Genomic DNA, 17,793 nt, shown 5'->3' on the forward strand with positions numbered 1-17,793 from the left:
CAGTAGCGCTGCACAGAACTGACATGGTCAAGTTCCGGCTGGGACACGAAAGTCTGCAGACTAGGGGAGGAATTCATCCTGGGTGGATGAAGCTTTCGAAAAAGTTGTCTTGAATTCAAACTTCAAAGAGCAACTCGAGTAAATTTGGCCGGGCCAGGAGCGCAGTCTTGGCACCACGGTTCACGCTAATCCTCATGTAGTTGGCGTCTGTATTTCTGCGTTCATAGCCTCCCACGCCGTTGTTGCTGACAAAGAAGTCAGATCTCGAGGCTAGCTCTCGAACGCCCATCGATATCTATATAGAGTCGACCACAAAGAGGCATTGGCCGACTCAAAGAATGCTTGGTCGATACGGTGTAGTGCTTGATCGACCGTGGGCCAGTTCTGGGCTCTCAGCGACCCAGACAGAACGCAAATCCGGTCAAGTTGGTTGTAAGACCCATCGAGGGCACGGGGGCATCAATCATGGACGGAATGAAGATGCCCACCTACCAGGTAAATTTTGAGACCTAGGATGATGATGATCGCACACGAGGACCCCCAGTGAGAGCAAGTACACGGTTGTGAAGGTGGATTTAGGTATTTCTCATCTTGTGACACTGTCCTTCCTCAAGCAGCCTCCCTGACAGCGAGGTGGCCACGATTGTGCTCACAATTTTGCGACGACGACATCCAATCATCATTGTCCGAACCGGGCAACACTCTCAGCCACTTGCTCGAAGAGATCATGAGATACAACCCGGATCTGGTCACTGGGGCGGGCTTCCAAGGATTCATTAAGCGTTCGGGTTCCAGGCGTTGCTCAAGAGCATGGGCGTCCTGGATGAGACGTCCTTTGAAGCCTTGGAGTTTTGCAGGCGCGCTGAACCCGCCATTGACAACGCCGCGCACGTCAAGCCCACAATCTGTTTCTCCCGTCTGGCGTCGGCCAAATATACAGATCGTCGCGTAGGCGTGGTACTACATGGTTACCGTGCCCGCCGGGCGCGTGTGGGTAGGGTGCATTGCCATTCGGCTGACACTCATGGACATGAGTCTGAGCCAGCCTACGCTCATTGAGTGGACCAGCGTCATCGAGGGCTTGCTACCCGCCTCACAAATCCCTGGGAGATCAGTTGCTCACCTTGGGGCAATATCTGGCTCGAAATCTGTCCGTTATGTGGCTTAGAGCTGGCTACTTGATACCATCGATCGCTGTGCAGAATACTCAGTGGGGAAGCGAAAGGGAGACGCCTCATTCATAAGGCTGTATGTTGAGCATTCACGCCGGAAAGGAGAAACACCTCGTCAGGACGGATAGATACAGAATCCATAGAGAGAGAAGCCCGACCCTTCAGACCCCTGCTCTTTGGGCAGGCTGAGCTTAGAATGCCACAAGGCACATTAACCAGAAAGAATACTTCGAGCATAGACACATATCTGCCCAGCACACATGGTTCGCAAAGTATACATGTGTTCGTATCGAGACATGAAACGCCAAAGAGATGGTTAGGGGAGATCAGAGTGTCACAATATAACATAGAACGAGATGATTGCCCCTAAATCCCGACAACGAACGCCTTGATCCCAACGTCTACTTTGAACCTGTCACGCGGGTCCCCTTTTCGCAGGTGACCGCCGTGGACCGCAAGGTAGTCTATAGTGAAGCTCAAGCATTTGGAGGTTGATCCGAGCCCGATGTTCATAGGAGGGCGACCAGGCCGGCCGCAACGGCCGCCAGTGTAAGTCCTTGACCAAGAACAATAGAGTCGGCCCCGCTGGACGAATCACCCGTCTTTGTTGCAGCGGCAGCGTTGGCAGTGCTTGTGGAGGAGCTGCTGTCACCGTCGATGAACTCGGAACCACCGTCGCCTTTGCAGTACTCGCCCTTGCCGCAGCAGCCATAGACGCCATTATCGCCTTTCGTGCAGACCGACGTCGCCGGGCAGCCTCCTTCCAGATCCGGGCAGCAGGTATAGTTGTCGGGAATGCAGAAGCTGCCACAGGCTTTGTCGCCAGAGTCGCATGACGTTTCGTTCCCCGAGCTAGCACGTGTGAGGAGGGTGTTTTCTGTCCAGGCGGAGACAAGCAGCGGGAGTGCCGCGAGGAAATAGAAGGAGCGCATTATGTTTGGTCCAGGTAGAGATCGATGCGAGGTCAGGTCCGAAGGTTATTGTGTAATATCAGGTCCCGTATTGCGTGTTGCGTTCGTGGTAGATTCGTGATTGAAGTCTCGAACAAGGAGCGACGTTGGACAGGGCTTTCGAGAGTTTCTTCTGATCGCGCAAAAGGCTGGCTTCTGGAAGTACCGAATGAATAGGTGAATAAGGAGGGGACGCCCAGTTATTGTCGAGCGGGCAGCTCAGTGTATTCGACAGCAAGGTAGCAGTGGGAATGACTGTCGACTTGTGTAACTATGTGTGAGGACGGGCGGCTGGGGGGAAATCAGAAACAGAGCCAAAAGACACGAGCCGGGGGAAAGAGGATCGCGATAAAGATATGTATGTATTGGAGTATACTGAGACTAGCTGTATCTGTATGATTGGAAGAACATAGTTACCACACTCGAGCATTTGTTCGGCATTCATGTTCATACTGACAGCTGGGGGTCCCATGCTCGCTATCCGTTGCTGGCACCTGAGGCGTCGTGGGGGACAGGGCACAAGACAGGTCCGCTTCTTTTCCAAGGCTTCCTGGTCAGGTAGAGGTCAGGGCTCACACGAGATTGCAATGCCAAGTGATACCTCACGAGACATACCTCATGTTGTGCCCGAGGGCGATCCAGGGGGGACAAGGCTGGACCAATCGGGATAGTGGACAGAGCCGTGGTGTGACCTTATCTAGACCAGACCGGAATGTGTTATATTGCGAGAGCTGCGAGCTCTGGGCGGACGCTGTTGAGCTGTTAAACATGGGCTCTGTAGAAGAGAAAGCGAAGTGACCGACACGACAGTCGAATAGAAGTGAAGATAGAAGACAGCGGCGCTTGAGGCCGGCCAAGACAAACCGACACACCAGCGCCGCCGTGGGAAATTTGGCCAAGCAAGGAAAAGGGGAAATATCGGATCTTACAGTACCGTGAAGACCACCTCTATCATCTGACTGGCCACCTGCTGCTTGCCGACTCTTGGGTAGCGAGATTCTGCAGTGTGGTCAGACATCTTGGCCTAATATACACGTACGGAGTACTTTTATACTTTTATATGGCCTATCATACCATGGTGTATTATCCATCACGTGGACTGGACGACCGGCCAGGGTGAAATACCTGCTGGAGATCGTCCTCAGTAGGTAGGTCACATTGAAGAAGACTCAATTGAGTTCAATCAGACTCTATTTAGAACATGAGCTAGTAACGACTAGCCTTCTATCGCAAATATCCTGAGCTTTCCACTATTATACAGGACACATGAATGGGCTCCAGCACACCAATAATCACCATACACGCCTTTTTGAAAGATGACCGCAGGGCGGGCGGCCTTGAGTCTGACCGATGACCTAGAAGTCCTCATAGCCACTGTCTGCAGCGTCATCAAATGCCTGGTTCACCAACGCATCTGCTTGTTGATTCCACTCGCGATCGACCCTCCAAAATCGAACGGCAATCTCCTCTTCCATCATGGTGATTGTCTGATGAATCTCACGGATCAAATCGGCATGCTTCACACTTCGTCGCTTGCTGCTCATAAAGTCATTCTCCTCCCACTTCCAGACCCATTCGCTGAAACATTTGGCGACATAGTCTGAATCCAGCTTGATGATGACTTCTCGCCATCCCTTCAATTCTCCTGCATGTCTCATGGCCTGGACAATGTCGAGAGCCTTGCGCACGCCTTCGAGCTCGGCCCGAGAACTGGTCTGAGGAGCACGAGGGTCGAGCAGACCGCACTTGTTGCGGTGACAATTTGGGCCAAAAAATACTCCGTAGGCAGCTCGCGAGTTGGGGTTTGCTCGATTATTGCCACGAGATCCACCATCGACAGATATCACAACAGTTGTCATGCGGGGTTGCCAGTGCGCGCCGCTGACGGGAAAGTTGAACAGTCGAGAGTACTGCCATTTAGGACTGTACTTGACCAGATGATCCGGGTCAAAGGTCGGCCTGCCATAACATCGAGTTTTCTTGGGATTGAAGTTGCGGCGTGGTCGATCCTGTGTCGTTGTTTGTCAATGCTAACAATTGATCAAGGCGATGTTTGTGACGCTCCACGGTGAGGGTACCAACCATTTTTACGGGGTTTGGAACGGCTTGCAAATGCTGGTACACAGTACAGTAGGCTTTGCAAATATCTCGATATCAGTCTTGAGGAAGATGGAAAGTTTTGGAGTTGGTCCAGAATCTGTCCTTATAAGGAGGAAGAAGAATTGTTTGCTACCCACGTCGGCACCGTGACATGTTGGGGTGTCAACGCGAAGAGAAGAAGAGTCCTGAGGCTGGGAAACATGAATCACTGCAAGGGCCCTTCCTTGCAGCCTTGCCCCTCCACAACAAAGGAAGTGAAAGCTACTCCTCAGTGCTGTGAAAGGAAAGAAATCTGTGTCCCACCTACGAGGCACCTGGCAGCAGGGTGGACGGACATATAAAGATAAAGATTCAAGCTGTTGGTCTGTGCTGCAGTGGGCATTTTCTACCTACCACCCTTTCTCCCGGGGAGAAAGCATCCATGCTGCACCGTGATCTGCTGCACCATACATCCTGTAGAATATGCTGCAATTGGGTAGGTACCTTAGTCATACGTAGAATTATATCGTCCTTCAGCCTGAATCGATCTCCAATGGGCCTAGCCTTACTCGGCATACCTTCTCTCTTGGTTGAATATAGACTCTAACAGGTCAAGCACGAATCCTGACACTAATTTATCGCCAAGCCCGTATCACTGCTTCTACTGCAGTAGAAGTTCTAGAGAGAAGATCTCAACGCTGCCCGAGGTTGAGACTTCCCAGCAACCATGATAGTCAGACAATTCTGCGCCCGGCATGGTATGTGAACTGACTGTTCACTCGGCATCATCGTGGCTAACAATTTCCAGGGCGCACAGTGCTTGCTCAGTCATCGCGGTCTCTCAATCGCAGCTATGCATCGAGTAGAAATATTGACAATCCCATGCTCCGGCAATCAAAACGAGATCCTAAGCCGAGTCCCGGGATACCAGGGCACCCAGATGAGCCGTCAAGCATTCTTGACACCCTCCCTCACCCGCCGACCGCTGCAACCCGATCACTAGCCAAAAAGCTCGAAGCACAGGAGAATTCCATTCAAGCCCTCCGAGCGGACGTCCATGCACACACCACAGCTAGAATAATGTCGCTCGACGAATTCGAGTTTGACCCGAAACACCCTTCAGCAGTACCGAAATCGACGACTTCTAAAACTGAAGCGTCGTCAGCACCAACCACCACGGCACCGCCCAATACCCTTCCATTCGATAACCTAAAAGAACTGAACCGTTACCGCCGACATACCCAGCAAGAGAAACGACGAGGCACCCACCTCTCTCAGACGTACGATCCCACCACACTGCTGCACCGGCCGCCGACTGCAGCTGAACTGACCCTCCCGATGCTGTTGGCTAACCAGACGCATCTTGGCCATGCAACTTCATTGTGGAACCCTTCGAACAGCAGCTACATCTTCGGCGTGAGAGACGGAATCCACATTATCTCCCTCGAAGTCACGTATGCGTACCTCAAGCGTGCAGCAAAGGTGGTCCAAGAGGTCGCCCGACGAGGGGGCATCATTCTGTTCGTTGCAACGCGCAAGGGCCAGGAGGAGATCGTGGTGAATACGGCAAAGTTGGCCGGCGGGTACCACATCTTTCATCGCTGGGTGCCGGGATCCTTGACGAACGGACAGCAGATTCTGGGCGCCTGCGGCGTCAAGGTCGTGGACATTCATGATCGGGAGATCACACAGTACCGTAACGCCTTTACAGCCGGCAATCATACCGTGATGCGGCCCGACCTGGTGGTGTGCATGAACCCGCTCGAGAACCAGGTGTGCCTGCACGAGTGTGGCCTGTTCAACGTGCCGACCATTGCTGTGATTGACACGGACGCGAACCCGGCCTGGGTGACCTACCCGATCCCGGCAAATGACGATTCGTTGCGGTCTGTTGCCCTCATTGGCGGAGTGCTGGGCCAGGCTGGCAAGGAGGGCCAGAGACTGCGCAAGCTGGAAGCCATGCGCGGCAGCGCGACATATCCGACCGATCACGTCCATTCGACGTTGGAAGCTATCCAGACGATAGCAGCTATGGACGTGCAGGAGCCGGAGAAGGCCAGTGAGCGGGACTGATCTCTGATGACGGAAAATCCTTGACCTTCCACTAGAGCTTGTATAAAATACTTAGGGATATCTAGATACCAAATACACTAAGGGACGAACATCTGTCTTTCTGTGTTTTAGTCCGTTAGCAGGGCATGGGCTCCCGGAGACTGTTAGAAAGGCGAGATGTAAGATCTTTCGTCTGTTGTGGCCCTTTGTCCTAAGTTCCTCATGAGACTTCAATGTGGCATCGACGGTCAAGTAGTTGAATAGCAAAACAAGTAGAGAAGCATAGCATGGACTTCTTCTCCAGAAGAAGTTGGTATTCCGAAGAATCAGCCTCTCGAGAAAACAGGGGCGATCGTTGAGAGACAGTGAAATTCCTTGACCCTAGTACGAATTGTGAATGTAATCCCCCGCTCAAAGAATTCCTGCCATCGCTCAACTGGCATTGCAGTACGGTGTTTGAAAATGTCGGAAAAAGTTTTTGTTCTGTGCCCTGCAAGCCATAGTCATTGGGACTCGCGTAACATATGATTTCCCCCCTGGTCCCATAGTTCGACATCCGGTGGACTCGGTTTCTTTCTCATAGTAAAGAATCCAGTCTGGTGAAAACGCTCAAACATGCCGCGACCACCTGCGGTGCGATCGTGGTAAGTATGGTGCTGCTACTTTTTGATTGGGCCCGAGCTGGGCTGGGGTGTGAAGACTTACCTCGAGTTGCAATTCCTTCTCCTTATTTCTCTCCACCTCGTCGGCAATGACCTGGCCGATGTTGGCCCCGATACCCTGTCCTCCGCCCGCTCTCCTGGCAAAAGGCCATTGACTGTATTCTGCAAGCAGCTCATCCACTTGAGCAAACGCCCTCTCTCTCGCCTCATGGCCCATAGTCACCAGGGCGTTTTCAAGCACATTCGCTGCATAAGCCGCGCATACCATACTGATGGTGCGAAGCATCCTGAACTCGAGTTCGGCGGGGAGAAATTGTGAGGGAGGGAGAACGACGGTGCGGCTGGAGCAAATACTGCGGACGCGCTTTCGGATCTCGTCTTTGGCGCCAGAATCCACGACCGGGTGGGTGGCCATATCGAAGAGGAGGAAGTTGCGTTTCTCAGTGCGCAGGATGCCTTTGTCCACAAGACCTTTGGCCAGTCGTTCACGCACTTGTTTCAATTGGTAGCCAATTTTCATCAGATTCCATGTTTCCCCTGAGGCCCGGCATTAGTCTGTGGTGGAGGAGAATTTGTTGCACGGATAAGGCTCACCACTCATGAGGTCGATCCACGAGCTTACGCTCATCTTCTCGCTGGATTTCATCATTTTCAGCGCTTCATCCAACAAGACTTCTCCGGTCAAGGTGTCGTCTATTACTTCGATGATCCGGTCGGCGAGTGGGAATCGTCTTCGGGCGGGGTCGTTTTGCATACTGATGCGACCTCTGAATGCCAGTTCAATGACGATGCACCCTCGCAGGGCATATGATATATTGTCGTTCCAGAATGACAGATAGCCCTGAGCAGTTTGATTAGTATGTCCCTGCGCGTGAACGTCTCGCTTGTCTCCTACCTGCTTATCCTTCAAGCCCAGTAGTAAGATTTCCTCCATCAGGGTCAGCTTTGGTTGTTTACTCCGCTCCTGACTCTCGCTGATATCTCTTGGGTCGTAAGCGATCTTGTGGCCATTTTCTCCATTCTCGTACGCAGTTTCGGGGGAGCGGTCATTGAACGGTTTAGGCGCAGGGGATGTGACACGGCTCGACGACTCTTCGTCTCCGGTCGGTGAGGTAACTCCCCCGGCTCCACGCCTCCGCGTGAGGCCTCCTTGAGAGGCCATCAATGTGGTGACGACTCCTCAAATAGGCGGTGGGGACCGAAGGATGAGGATAACGGACGGCCGGCGAGGAACGTTGCTAAGTCTCGTGCCTAGCTTTTTGAAGGCACGCGGTGTTGTGTAGGGCGCGTTCGGGGGGCTGTGGCTCGATGGGGAGCGGGTATTTGCTGGACAATTGGGGCTGAATGAACGACTGGCAACGATAATAATGTGTGATTGAGGGTTAGGCGTGGGATTGAGATGATGGGGGCATCTGAGGCTGTGGCCTAAGGACATGCATCTGTGTCTGCTCCCGGACTAGTATGGTGAATTACTAGTCGAAGAACCATCCGTACACGTATCTTGATTGCACCACAGAGACAGGGCATCGAGAGCCAGGGAGACTGTCAAGCCTGCCAGTGAGGCCCGCCGCCTGCGAGGGTGATGCCAAGACCTGACTCAGGGATGCGGCCAATAATGTCAATTGATGCCTCTGTACGGAGCACCCCCGTGACTGCGCCTGCGATCTGCTCGGCCTCCAAAGTAGTGTGGGTAGTAGAGTTACTAGGTACGGAGTACAACTACTAAAAGTACTCCGTATAGACAACAGGAACCATACGTCTATCTCAACCTCGACGGACGCCTTAGGGGCGTCTCATCTTTTTTTCAATCAATCCATCGCTGGAAATGTCAGGTCGACCGCGACAGCATTACATGCTGGCCAGCGCCACCTCTAGCGCCTCCAGCTGCAGTCATGCAGGATGCTCACCCGAACTGTGCTCCCTCGTCAATGGCCGTGCAGCAGAGTATGGTATTCTCCCCAACGCCAGTTCGCTTCTTGCCCCAGAGCCATCCTGCTTCTGCTTCCGCTTCCAATCAGCCGGGCCATCAGTTATACCAAATGCCAGATAGCGGCTCGCCCAGATCAGACCACTCGCTGATCGCGTCGCCACCTCCGCAGCTTGACTCTCACTGTACCCCCTGTCAGAAGCATGGTAGGCACTCTTCATTGGTCTATCAACATCCAACAACCCCATCTCTTGTGCTCACCCGATTCAGCCCTCCGGTTGGAGACGCGCTGACGACCACAGACTGCTTCCCTCCTAGTCCTTCGGCGAAACTCCTGCGACGGTTTCCCCTTCATTATTCATAAGCCCATGAGCGACCTCCATCTGGGCATCTTGAAGTGTCCCGCGACCACGACAACGTGAACCTAAGCAGGTGTCTTGGCTGTGCCCATTATCTGGTTCCGCAGAACTAAAACCCGCAGTCAGGTTTAGAGCGCACACTGTTCATCGCTGAGCAAAGGCGGACTGTATTCGTTGTCGACTTATCAATCGAGCGTTGGACGAAATTCTCCAAAATGGCCGATATAATCCCCTTGATCACTCTCGAGGAGCATTTCGTCTCCCAGGCCGTCCTGGACTTCTACGCCCGGCAAGGCCTGGAGCAGACAATACCGGAATCGCACAAGAATATCATGAACGCCCTGTGTGAGGTCGGGCCTCGACGCCTGCAGTCGATGGACTCGGGCCGGGTCAGCATCCAAGTCATCTCACACCGACCGAACGCGATCCCCCTGCCTCCCGATGTCTGCCGTGCAGCAAACAATGAATTGCACGAAGCGATCAACTCCTCACCGTCGCCCAACCGGTTCGCCGCCTTCGCCATGCTGCCGACGTTATACCCGGAAGACTCGGCGAAGGAACTGGAGCGGTGCGTCACGGAGCTCGACTTTGTCGGCTCACTGATCGACAACACCGTGGATGGCCGCTTCTATGACGACTCGTACTTCTGGCCCATCTTTGCCGCCCACGAATGTCTCGACGTCCCGGTGTACCTGCACGGGTCACCACACCCACAGAGCGAATCCTCGCCATTCCACGGGAACTATGCACCGCAAGTGTCGGCGTTCCTCGAAAACCATGGGTTTAACTGGCAAACGGAGGTGGCGCTGGGGGTGTTGCGACTGTTCGCATCGAAGCTCTTCGACGAGCACCCCCACCTGAAACTCTTACTGGGCCACATGGGCGAGCTGCTGCCGTACACACTGGACCGAGTGCACAAGCTGATCCAACGGACATGGCCTGCTTCGGCTCGTCCGAGGCGGCACCTACTGCAAGTCTGGCACCATAACATCTACATAACGACTAGCGGCATGTTCAGTCTCGCCCCAATGGCCTGCCTCATCCACATGTGCTGTGCCGACAAGGTGCTGTATAGCGTCGACTACCCCTTTTGCAGCAACGACGAGGGCCTGGCGTTTATGACCCAGCTGCGCGAAAGCGACATGATCAACGAGCAGGATTTCCTGGACATCGCGTACAAGAATGCCGAGCGTCTGCTAGGTCTGCGTGTCCCCGAGGACAATTTGGTGGGCATGGAAGACACCAATGGCGACGGCGACGCGGCATCGAGTGGAGCTAGGCTTCGGACGTGGATGTCCACAGAAGACACGAATGGAGATGGGGATGTTCAATTCCCACACTCGCCACTTGAGACGGTTCATGAATGAAAGGACGGCAGGGAAGAAAACCAGAACCTGTCACTTTCTTAATTCACCGCTCGACACCTTCCACGAGTCAGGGGTCAACAGCACGAGTCGAGATGCGAGTGTTGAAAGTCTCGTAGTGAGAATACATCCTTTATCCTCGCGATCAATTACTTAGCCGGCTAAAAGGGAAAGAGAAAGGGAGAGGGGATAGGGAAAAGTAGGATCGGGAAATCAGGCAATTAGGGAACTAGAGACTCAGGGTACGGTTTATCAATATGAAGATGTCACCATGGGGAAAGAAGGAAAGGGAGTTCAGAATACACTTTAGGGGGGAAACGAAGCCAGGGAGTCAAGGAAATGGATGGATGATTGTACGATATTGGCTATATCACGATCAAGAATTGGAACCATTTATGACCGACCTAAGGTCGCCTGCCTGTTTACTTCCCTGCCAAGAGCTCTAGTCATTTTGCATGTCGTGGATTTCATCCTCCCTGTATCCGGCACGAGTTCACAGTTACAAGGAAGTTGGTTAGCCAGATGCCGCATTCGGCTGTGGAATGTTACCAAGACTGGCTGTATATGCATGTGAGACTCAGGACACGGCTGAAAGATATGCAAGATACATTGAACTCGTGGAGTTTGTTCGTGCACTGTATAGATGCAGGCTGTCTACACGAGGCCACAGGTTCTATATATCGTGTGAGCAAAACGCCCATCTACCTATCCATTCTCTGTAGTGGCACACATGCTTCTTTTATACAAACCACACCCGCCAACTATAGATGCACAAAAGCAATGCAGGTGGTCTTCTTATCCACATGAAACACATATCTATTGGCACCGAGGCAATGCAATCATGTCCAAGAACCGCCTCATGCCGTCTGCCCGGTGCCAGTTCACCGGCCGTCTGTCCGTTTACAGGATCAACAGGCCTCCACCGAACAAAAATCCCACTGCCACAACGCATCCAGCGACAACGCTGGCGGACTCGATTGGGAAGGCGCGAAGGTTGGGGTTGGCCGCTGAACTGCTGCTGGAGCTGGATTTTCCGGTGGCGCTGGTGCTGCTCGATCCACTGGTGGTCGGCGTGAGGTTGAAAGTAGCAGACCTGCTAGAGGCGCCGGCGATCTCTCCAGTAGCGGTCGCTGTAGCTTCGGTAACGTGAGCGATGCCAGTAAAAGTCTGCGCCACGCTCGCCGCCGAAGCTGTTGACACAGCATTGGGAACGCCGCTGCTTTCTTGGAAAGCTTGGATATTCGCCTTGCCGGCGTCAAAGTTGGTCTGAGCAATGGCGATTTCTTGATTCTCCAAGTCGTAGACAACGTATGCGCTCCTGAGAAAGGCGTCACCGAACAGAATCGGGTTGTCGCCCGCCGCCTGCACAGCAAAGGAGCATGCCTCTTCTCCGTTGCGAAACTTAGGTTGAGATCCATCCGTGGTCACCAAGGGCGTCACAAACTCTGACAAGCTCACATTGACGATGGGTCCGTCCTTGCCACCGAACTGGAAAGAGAAGGTGAGGTCGTCATCGGCGAGAGAGCAAGGCACAACGTTGCCGTAGGACGGATCTGTCAACACCCCTACTCCGTTGTAAATGTTGTTGGCAATCTCATCTGGGAGGAGGAGAAAAGTGGTCCCGGAGTCTAGAATGGCTGGCTGGGGAGCCGATGGTGAAAGGTCAGAAGTCTTGCCGCCACCGGTGGCAGTGAGTCCGGTCCAAGCAACGGTCATGGAGCTGATAACCCCGGTCTGAGAATCTATCTGAATGGGAAGAGCAACCAGGTCACCATGATATTTGCTTGTGTCGACGCCACCAAAGAGAATGCTGCCCGTGTTGGCCTCCAAGTCATCCAGCCACAAAGAATAAGACAACGTGTTGATGTGACCCTCACTTTTTAAAACGTCGATGACGTTCGGATACTGAAACCCGTTCAGTTCGCTAGCCGCTTCGCCCGAGTCAAAGCCAATGCCCATTATACCAAGTCCTCTTGAATTTGAAGTCAAAGCAGCAGCCATGGTCATGTTCGTAAGCTTCGTGCTGCCAATGTTCAAGACATCGGAAATGTATGCACCGGCGATCTGTGAGCCGTCGACATATTGGATTTGAAATTCAGGCATGCCTGGATCCGCGTAGGTTGAGGATTTGCTGTAATCGTAGGTACCGAGACTGCACGTCTCGCTATCTTGTTCGCAAATGTCGGCGTTGACCGCCGGGAACCAGATATCGGAGGAGCCAGTGTCGATTTGGAGGGAGATGGATTGACCGGGTGTCCCGACCGTCACATTGATCAAGTAGAGAAGAAGCTCATTGTCCAAAGTGGCAGTAACGGTGTTAGAATCACGTCGGGAGAGGCGGCGCGGAAATTCCTGCGCATTCACTCGGCGCTTTTCAAAGTTGAAACCCACAGTGCCAGGTGCTGTGGCCGCAATGGCGGGACTGATGGAAGTGAGCAGACATGCTGCGCCCAGAACAGCGCCGGTGAGCCGGCCCATGGTGGAAGACTGCGAGACTGCGTGGGAGCGGAGGTGAGAGACTGGAGGAAGGGACGGTGGGCGAGGGGCGGACAAGGAAGTAAGCAGGTAGAGACGCGCAGCGAGGCTGCGGGATCGCTATTGGTATTAATATACGGAGTATGGATTCTATTTGCACGTTTCAGAGTTTCACAGATGGGCAGCCCTACCTAGGTACCCGCATAGTGCTCCATTGGAGATTTGGAGCGAAGGCAAGTGGCGCAGGTAGAGATTACATACGTAGAAGGCGGCTGAGAGACTGGCGAAACCGGGAAGCCTGGAAGAGCCGGGCCAGTCGGAAACCGGCATTTTGGTTTGAAATGGGATTGTGGCGGTGCGGCGAGTGGGAAGCAGATTCGCCCTACAGAGCCACTATTGGGCACTTCCCAACCATGGCCTGGGGGCCATGTATTGAGTGCGTCCATTGGCCAGCCAACTGCCTAAATATACCTGATTGTTAAGCGCCCAGACAGCCTAAAGCAGACTATATTCAAGTTGGTATAGTCGTAGGCGCCCCTGCTTAGGCGAAAAAGTACGGAGTACCTCAGGTAGCCAGCCCCCACGGGAATTCACAACCTTCGATGTTGCCCAAACTAGGCTGTGCAGTGTGCAGTCACTCTCCATCGACACTGTGAGTTTCAGCCACTCTGGCATGTATGCACTAGGATAGGGGTTCACATCTTCAGCCTGTACCAACCTGCGGGCGAGCGATGCCCATGCCATATTCCAAACGGTTCAGGTTTCACACCTGCTCAGTTCCAGGTCTATCACCAACAGCACGTAAAAGAGCAAGGAATTAGCACTGACATCTGCTACTATCACACCTGCGTTGTCAGGGAGTATGTACTCCGTATTATCTCTCAGATGCGGCAGCGCGCCAATGGTATTTTCTCTTCTAGCTCAAAGATGCCATTGCCTGTATGTTACCAAAGCGTGAACCAGAATTGCCATCCACACCCACAAATGTACTCCGTACAGAGCATTAGAGAACTAGTATCCGCTGCCTTTTCAAACGCCCTTTGTTGTCAAGCCATATCCTCCCATTCTCAAGCTGTGGCGGGCTTTCGGGCAATAATCAAGTACATTGGAGTGAACAGCTTCTGCTTTCCTCCGGCCACGAGAGAGTCTGCAGCAAGGGCGAGACTGTCCGCAGTCTTTTGTGTACCGGGGGGAATGACTCTCAGCTTCTCTCCGACTCCAACCAACTTGTGTATCAATCCTCGTCCCCACCAAGTCATCCGACTGATGGTGAACAAATCACCAAGAGTACCCAGATAGCGGAAGTCGCCCGCGAGCGGGTAGTACCAGGGGACGGCATCAGGTCTCTCAGCAAGATCCTCGTGGTATTCGAGCTCGAAGCCAGCCGCCTTGATTGCAGCCAATCCCTCGGAGACTTTGACCATGTTGGAGATACCATCGCCCTGCTCGATTCCAAGTCGAATTTCTCGGTGCTGTGGATTGTCATTGTCATAATTGTCGGTCATGAGCCATTCGTACACTCCAAACACACCGCCAGGCTTCAACACCCGGAATATCTGCTCGTAAACCCCCTGCAGACTTGGAGCATGCACAGTAGCCTCAATGGCGTAAACTGCGTCGAAGCTGTTTGCCGGAAACGACATCTGCATAAAGTCGCCTTTGACGGCAGAGAACTTATCGGCAAGACCCTCCTTTTCAGCATAACGCAGCGATCGTTCTATCTGATAATCGTTGTTGTTCAGTCCGACCACGTTGGCGCCGGTGAATCTGATCATCTCCCGGGCCGGCCCACCAACACCACAACCCACGTCCAAGACTCGAGAATTTTCTTGCAAGTTCATCTTCAATGCCAGATAATGTTCGTGACGGGCAATTGCCTTGTGAAAGGCTTCTCCGACAGCGAAGCGACAGAAGTGAAAGGAAGCGCCCCAGCCATATTCATAGAGGTCGGTTGCTAGATTGTAATAGCTGATCAAACAGTCAGTGGTTGCCACGAAAGAGAAAAGAACTTGAGACATACTGCCGGGTCAGAGTAGCGTATTCGTCTCTTCGTTGCTTGCGATCTTCCTCCGTCTCGGTGGCGGCGGCCTTGTTATCCCAATGTTTGAAATACTCGTCGACCGCCAGTTTCTGCGCCTGTTGGTCCTTCTTGCGTAGAGCCATCAAACCAGCTCGTGCCTCTGCTGATTTGCCATGGAGGGCTTTGTTGAAGGCTGCATCGCGGGCATGATCCTCTGTCTCGAGGACTGAAACTGGTGAAGTTGCGGAAGGGGCCATATTGGAGACCAGGGGTTGTCTGTGGAAGTGCACCCGAAGAGTCAAACGAAAGGTCTGGATTGCCGCACGGTGGAAGCCCAAGAGCTTGATTGTCACTAAAGAGCGGAAAGGAGTTCGAGGCAGTACAAAAGAACGAGCGGAATGAATGGGCGAGGGCGAGAATTGAACCTCAAGATGGAATGTATCGAGGGACTGGGTCACCACAAGTACACGCCAGAAAAATATGGCGACACTCGGGACATGAGCTTCATCGGCCATCGGGTGGAGCCCATCCACAAGCCATGGCCAATCGCAGAAAAGCCCCAAAGTGGTCTTGGCAGGGGCTTCTCCATCGAACTCTCGAACCTGGCAGATCGCCACAGTTGGCAGTGCCAGGGGTGCATCACTGCGCTCTGACCTGCAGCAATTCCCATCTCACGTGCGGATCATGAAGGGTTCCACGTGATTGTGCTTTTGAGGGTATTATCACGTGATTTCTTTCCGCGCCTCCTGCCCTTTTGACGTCGGGTGGGCAAAAACCCTGAATGGCTGACAACCCCATGTCCTCGCAATCCTCGACATTTGCCAGGCGTGATCGATAAGATTTCATCATCAACATCACGACGTCGCTTATATCCCTCCCTTGACTTAACAAGATCCTCTCACCACCTGCTCCCTCCAACTTGTACCTCTATTCTCCGGCCCAGCATGCCGCCCCAGATCAAACAAGATCTCAACCGTTCCGGTTGGGAAACTACCGACTTCCCCTCCAGCTGCGAAAATTGCCTGCCTGATAACCCTTACGTTCAGATGCTGAAGGAAGACTATGGGGCCGAGTGCAAAATCTGCACCAGGCCCTTCACTGTGTTCCGCTGGAAGGCCGATCGAACCGCCAGGACGAAGCGAACAAACATATGTCTGACCTGCGCGCGGTTAAAGAACTGTTGTCAGTGCTGTATGCTCGACCTGTCTTTTGGACTACCAATTACTGTGCGCGATGCTGCTCTTAAAATGGTAGCTCCTGGCCCACAGTCAACCATCAACCGAGAATACTATGCTCAAGAGCATGAAAGGGAATTGGAGGAGGGTCGAGGCGCTGTGGAGGCATATGAAAAAACGGACGAGAAAGCAAGAGATCTGCTAAGGAGGTTGGCAAACAGTGAACCATACTACAAGAAGCAACGACGCCTGGAAGCAGAGGGAGCGGACAAACCAGCCGAGCAGAAACAAAATGGATACGGACCAGGCCCGGTGCGAACGGCGGATACTCGAAAGACAGGGACCACACAGCGAGGCGCTCGACCCGGGCAGGGTGGTGCAAGAGTAGTTGCTAGCGCCGCAAGACCTCCTCAGCCAGAAGACTACCTCCCACCAGCCGACCCCAAAATCACCTCGTTGTTCGTCACTGGTGTTGAGGACGACCTGCCCGAGCATGCCATCCGAACATTCTTTGCGCCTTTTGGCCAGATCCGTTCGATCGTCTGCTCACACCGAGCCCATTGTGCCTTCATCAATTATGCAACCAGGGAGGGGGCTGAGGCAGCCGCCGCGCATTGTCAAGGGAAAGCTGCCATTCAAGGTTGCCCTTTGCGGGTAAGATGGGGTAAACCAAAACCACTCGATAACACAGATCGGGAACAGAGATTGGAATGGGCCAGAGAAGGAAGACAGACCGCAGCCGCGATCAAAGAGGCACAGTCTGGTGGTCGAGCGATAACTGCCGGCGACGGTCAAACTCAGTCAGAAGGAACAGACCGAGGCGAGAGTGCCACTATTACAGTTGCACCTCCACCAGGTCAAGGGGAGGTCACATATGCTAGTCTGGCTGGAGATTGAGGTCAAAACTCGTCATTAACAGTTTGTGTACATTTTGAGCATGGCGTCATGAGCATGCCGATGGTGTAGTGTGGCCTCAATTGCCACCGCTGGGTATCATGTTGTTCAATGAGGAAAAATGAGGACACTGCTTTTGTGCCTGTCATACACCCAGGACCTTGACTTTGCCTCCCTTGCCGAGTGGATGCTTGACTGTATCGTTGTCGCCGCGCTCTATGTCTTCATGTATGTTCAGTCCTGTCATGTAGTTAGCAAATTAATTACCCCAAACAATGTCAAGGAACTTTTTTACGTAGTAGATCGGAACCCTCCACCTGCTTCCCCTGCACAATATTGTGTCTCAGTATTGATGCCACCCCTTCTGCATGTTCAATCCCCTTCTGCGCCTCTTCTGATGATGGGTCTAATGAGCTGAGGGTTTCGAACCCGGAGCGTGCTTGAGTCCTTGCAGCATGTAGGAGATGGTCGTCGCCGTGGAAGGCAATGCGGGTGGCTCGCAAAAGATGTCTGTAGGCCGCCAATGCCATGATGGAATTGTCCTGGTGCCTGTAGTGCAGGAGAGTCGCCGTGATCACAAAAGGAAGGACTAACAGCGCAACACAATTCAGCTGTGCACTCAGTAGATTTGTGCTCACTTGTACTTGACTTATGTGAGTCGCAC

General features: G+C 53.2%; 8 protein-coding genes across 8 annotated transcripts; 3 read left to right on the forward strand and 5 right to left on the reverse strand.

Moving 5' to 3' along the window:
* Window positions 1-1,681: 1,681 nt before the first annotated feature.
* On the reverse strand, window positions 1,682-2,104 carry A1O3_02765 (uncharacterized protein; the record flags this gene model as incomplete). The annotated part of the gene is made up of 1 exon (XM_007732905.1): window positions 1,682-2,104. One exon carries the CDS (start codon window positions 2,102-2,104, stop codon window positions 1,682-1,684), a length of 423 nt encoding a protein of 140 aa, XP_007731095.1.
* A 2,979-nt stretch (window positions 2,105-5,083) lies between these two features.
* On the forward strand, window positions 5,084-6,274 carry A1O3_02766 (small subunit ribosomal protein S2; the record flags this gene model as incomplete). Its single annotated transcript, XM_007732906.1, has 1 exon — window positions 5,084-6,274. One exon carries the CDS (start codon window positions 5,084-5,086, stop codon window positions 6,272-6,274), a length of 1,191 nt encoding a protein of 396 aa, XP_007731096.1.
* Window positions 6,275-6,830: 556 nt separating this feature from the next.
* On the reverse strand, window positions 6,831-8,077 carry A1O3_02767 (uncharacterized protein; the record flags this gene model as incomplete). The annotated part of the gene is made up of 4 exons (XM_007732907.1): window positions 6,831-6,881; window positions 6,959-7,452; window positions 7,510-7,756; window positions 7,811-8,077. 4 exons carry the CDS (start codon window positions 8,075-8,077, stop codon window positions 6,831-6,833), a joined length of 1,059 nt encoding a protein of 352 aa, XP_007731097.1.
* A 1,339-nt stretch (window positions 8,078-9,416) lies between these two features.
* Window positions 9,417-10,568, forward strand: A1O3_02768 (uncharacterized protein; the record flags this gene model as incomplete). Its single annotated transcript, XM_007732908.1, has 1 exon — window positions 9,417-10,568. The coding sequence occupies one exon, from the start codon at window positions 9,417-9,419 to the stop codon at window positions 10,566-10,568; it is 1,152 nt and encodes a 383-aa protein (XP_007731098.1).
* Window positions 10,569-11,465: 897 nt separating this feature from the next.
* Window positions 11,466-13,043, reverse strand: A1O3_02769 (uncharacterized protein; the record flags this gene model as incomplete). The annotated part of the gene is made up of 1 exon (XM_007732909.1): window positions 11,466-13,043. One exon carries the CDS (start codon window positions 13,041-13,043, stop codon window positions 11,466-11,468), a length of 1,578 nt encoding a protein of 525 aa, XP_007731099.1.
* Window positions 13,044-14,107: 1,064 nt separating this feature from the next.
* A1O3_02770 (sterol 24-C-methyltransferase) lies at window positions 14,108-15,317 on the reverse strand (the record flags this gene model as incomplete). The annotated part of the gene is made up of 2 exons (XM_007732910.1): window positions 14,108-15,008; window positions 15,061-15,317. 2 exons carry the CDS (start codon window positions 15,315-15,317, stop codon window positions 14,108-14,110), a joined length of 1,158 nt encoding a protein of 385 aa, XP_007731100.1.
* Window positions 15,318-16,004: 687 nt separating this feature from the next.
* On the forward strand, window positions 16,005-17,132 carry A1O3_02771 (pre-mRNA-splicing factor slt11; the record flags this gene model as incomplete). The annotated part of the gene is made up of 1 exon (XM_007732911.1): window positions 16,005-17,132. One exon carries the CDS (start codon window positions 16,005-16,007, stop codon window positions 17,130-17,132), a length of 1,128 nt encoding a protein of 375 aa, XP_007731101.1.
* Window positions 17,133-17,274: 142 nt separating this feature from the next.
* A1O3_02772 (uncharacterized protein) lies at window positions 17,275-17,659 on the reverse strand (the record flags this gene model as incomplete). The annotated part of the gene is made up of 2 exons (XM_007732912.1): window positions 17,275-17,369; window positions 17,425-17,659. The coding sequence occupies 2 exons, from the start codon at window positions 17,657-17,659 to the stop codon at window positions 17,275-17,277; spliced, it is 330 nt and encodes a 109-aa protein (XP_007731102.1).
* Between the last annotated feature and the right edge of the window lie 134 nt (window positions 17,660-17,793).

This window comes from Capronia epimyces, assembly GCF_000585565.1.
Source record: "Capronia epimyces CBS 606.96 chromosome Unknown aczIQ-supercont1.2, whole genome shotgun sequence".
In the NCBI taxonomy this organism is placed as follows: domain Eukaryota; kingdom Fungi; phylum Ascomycota; class Eurotiomycetes; order Chaetothyriales; family Herpotrichiellaceae; genus Capronia; species Capronia epimyces.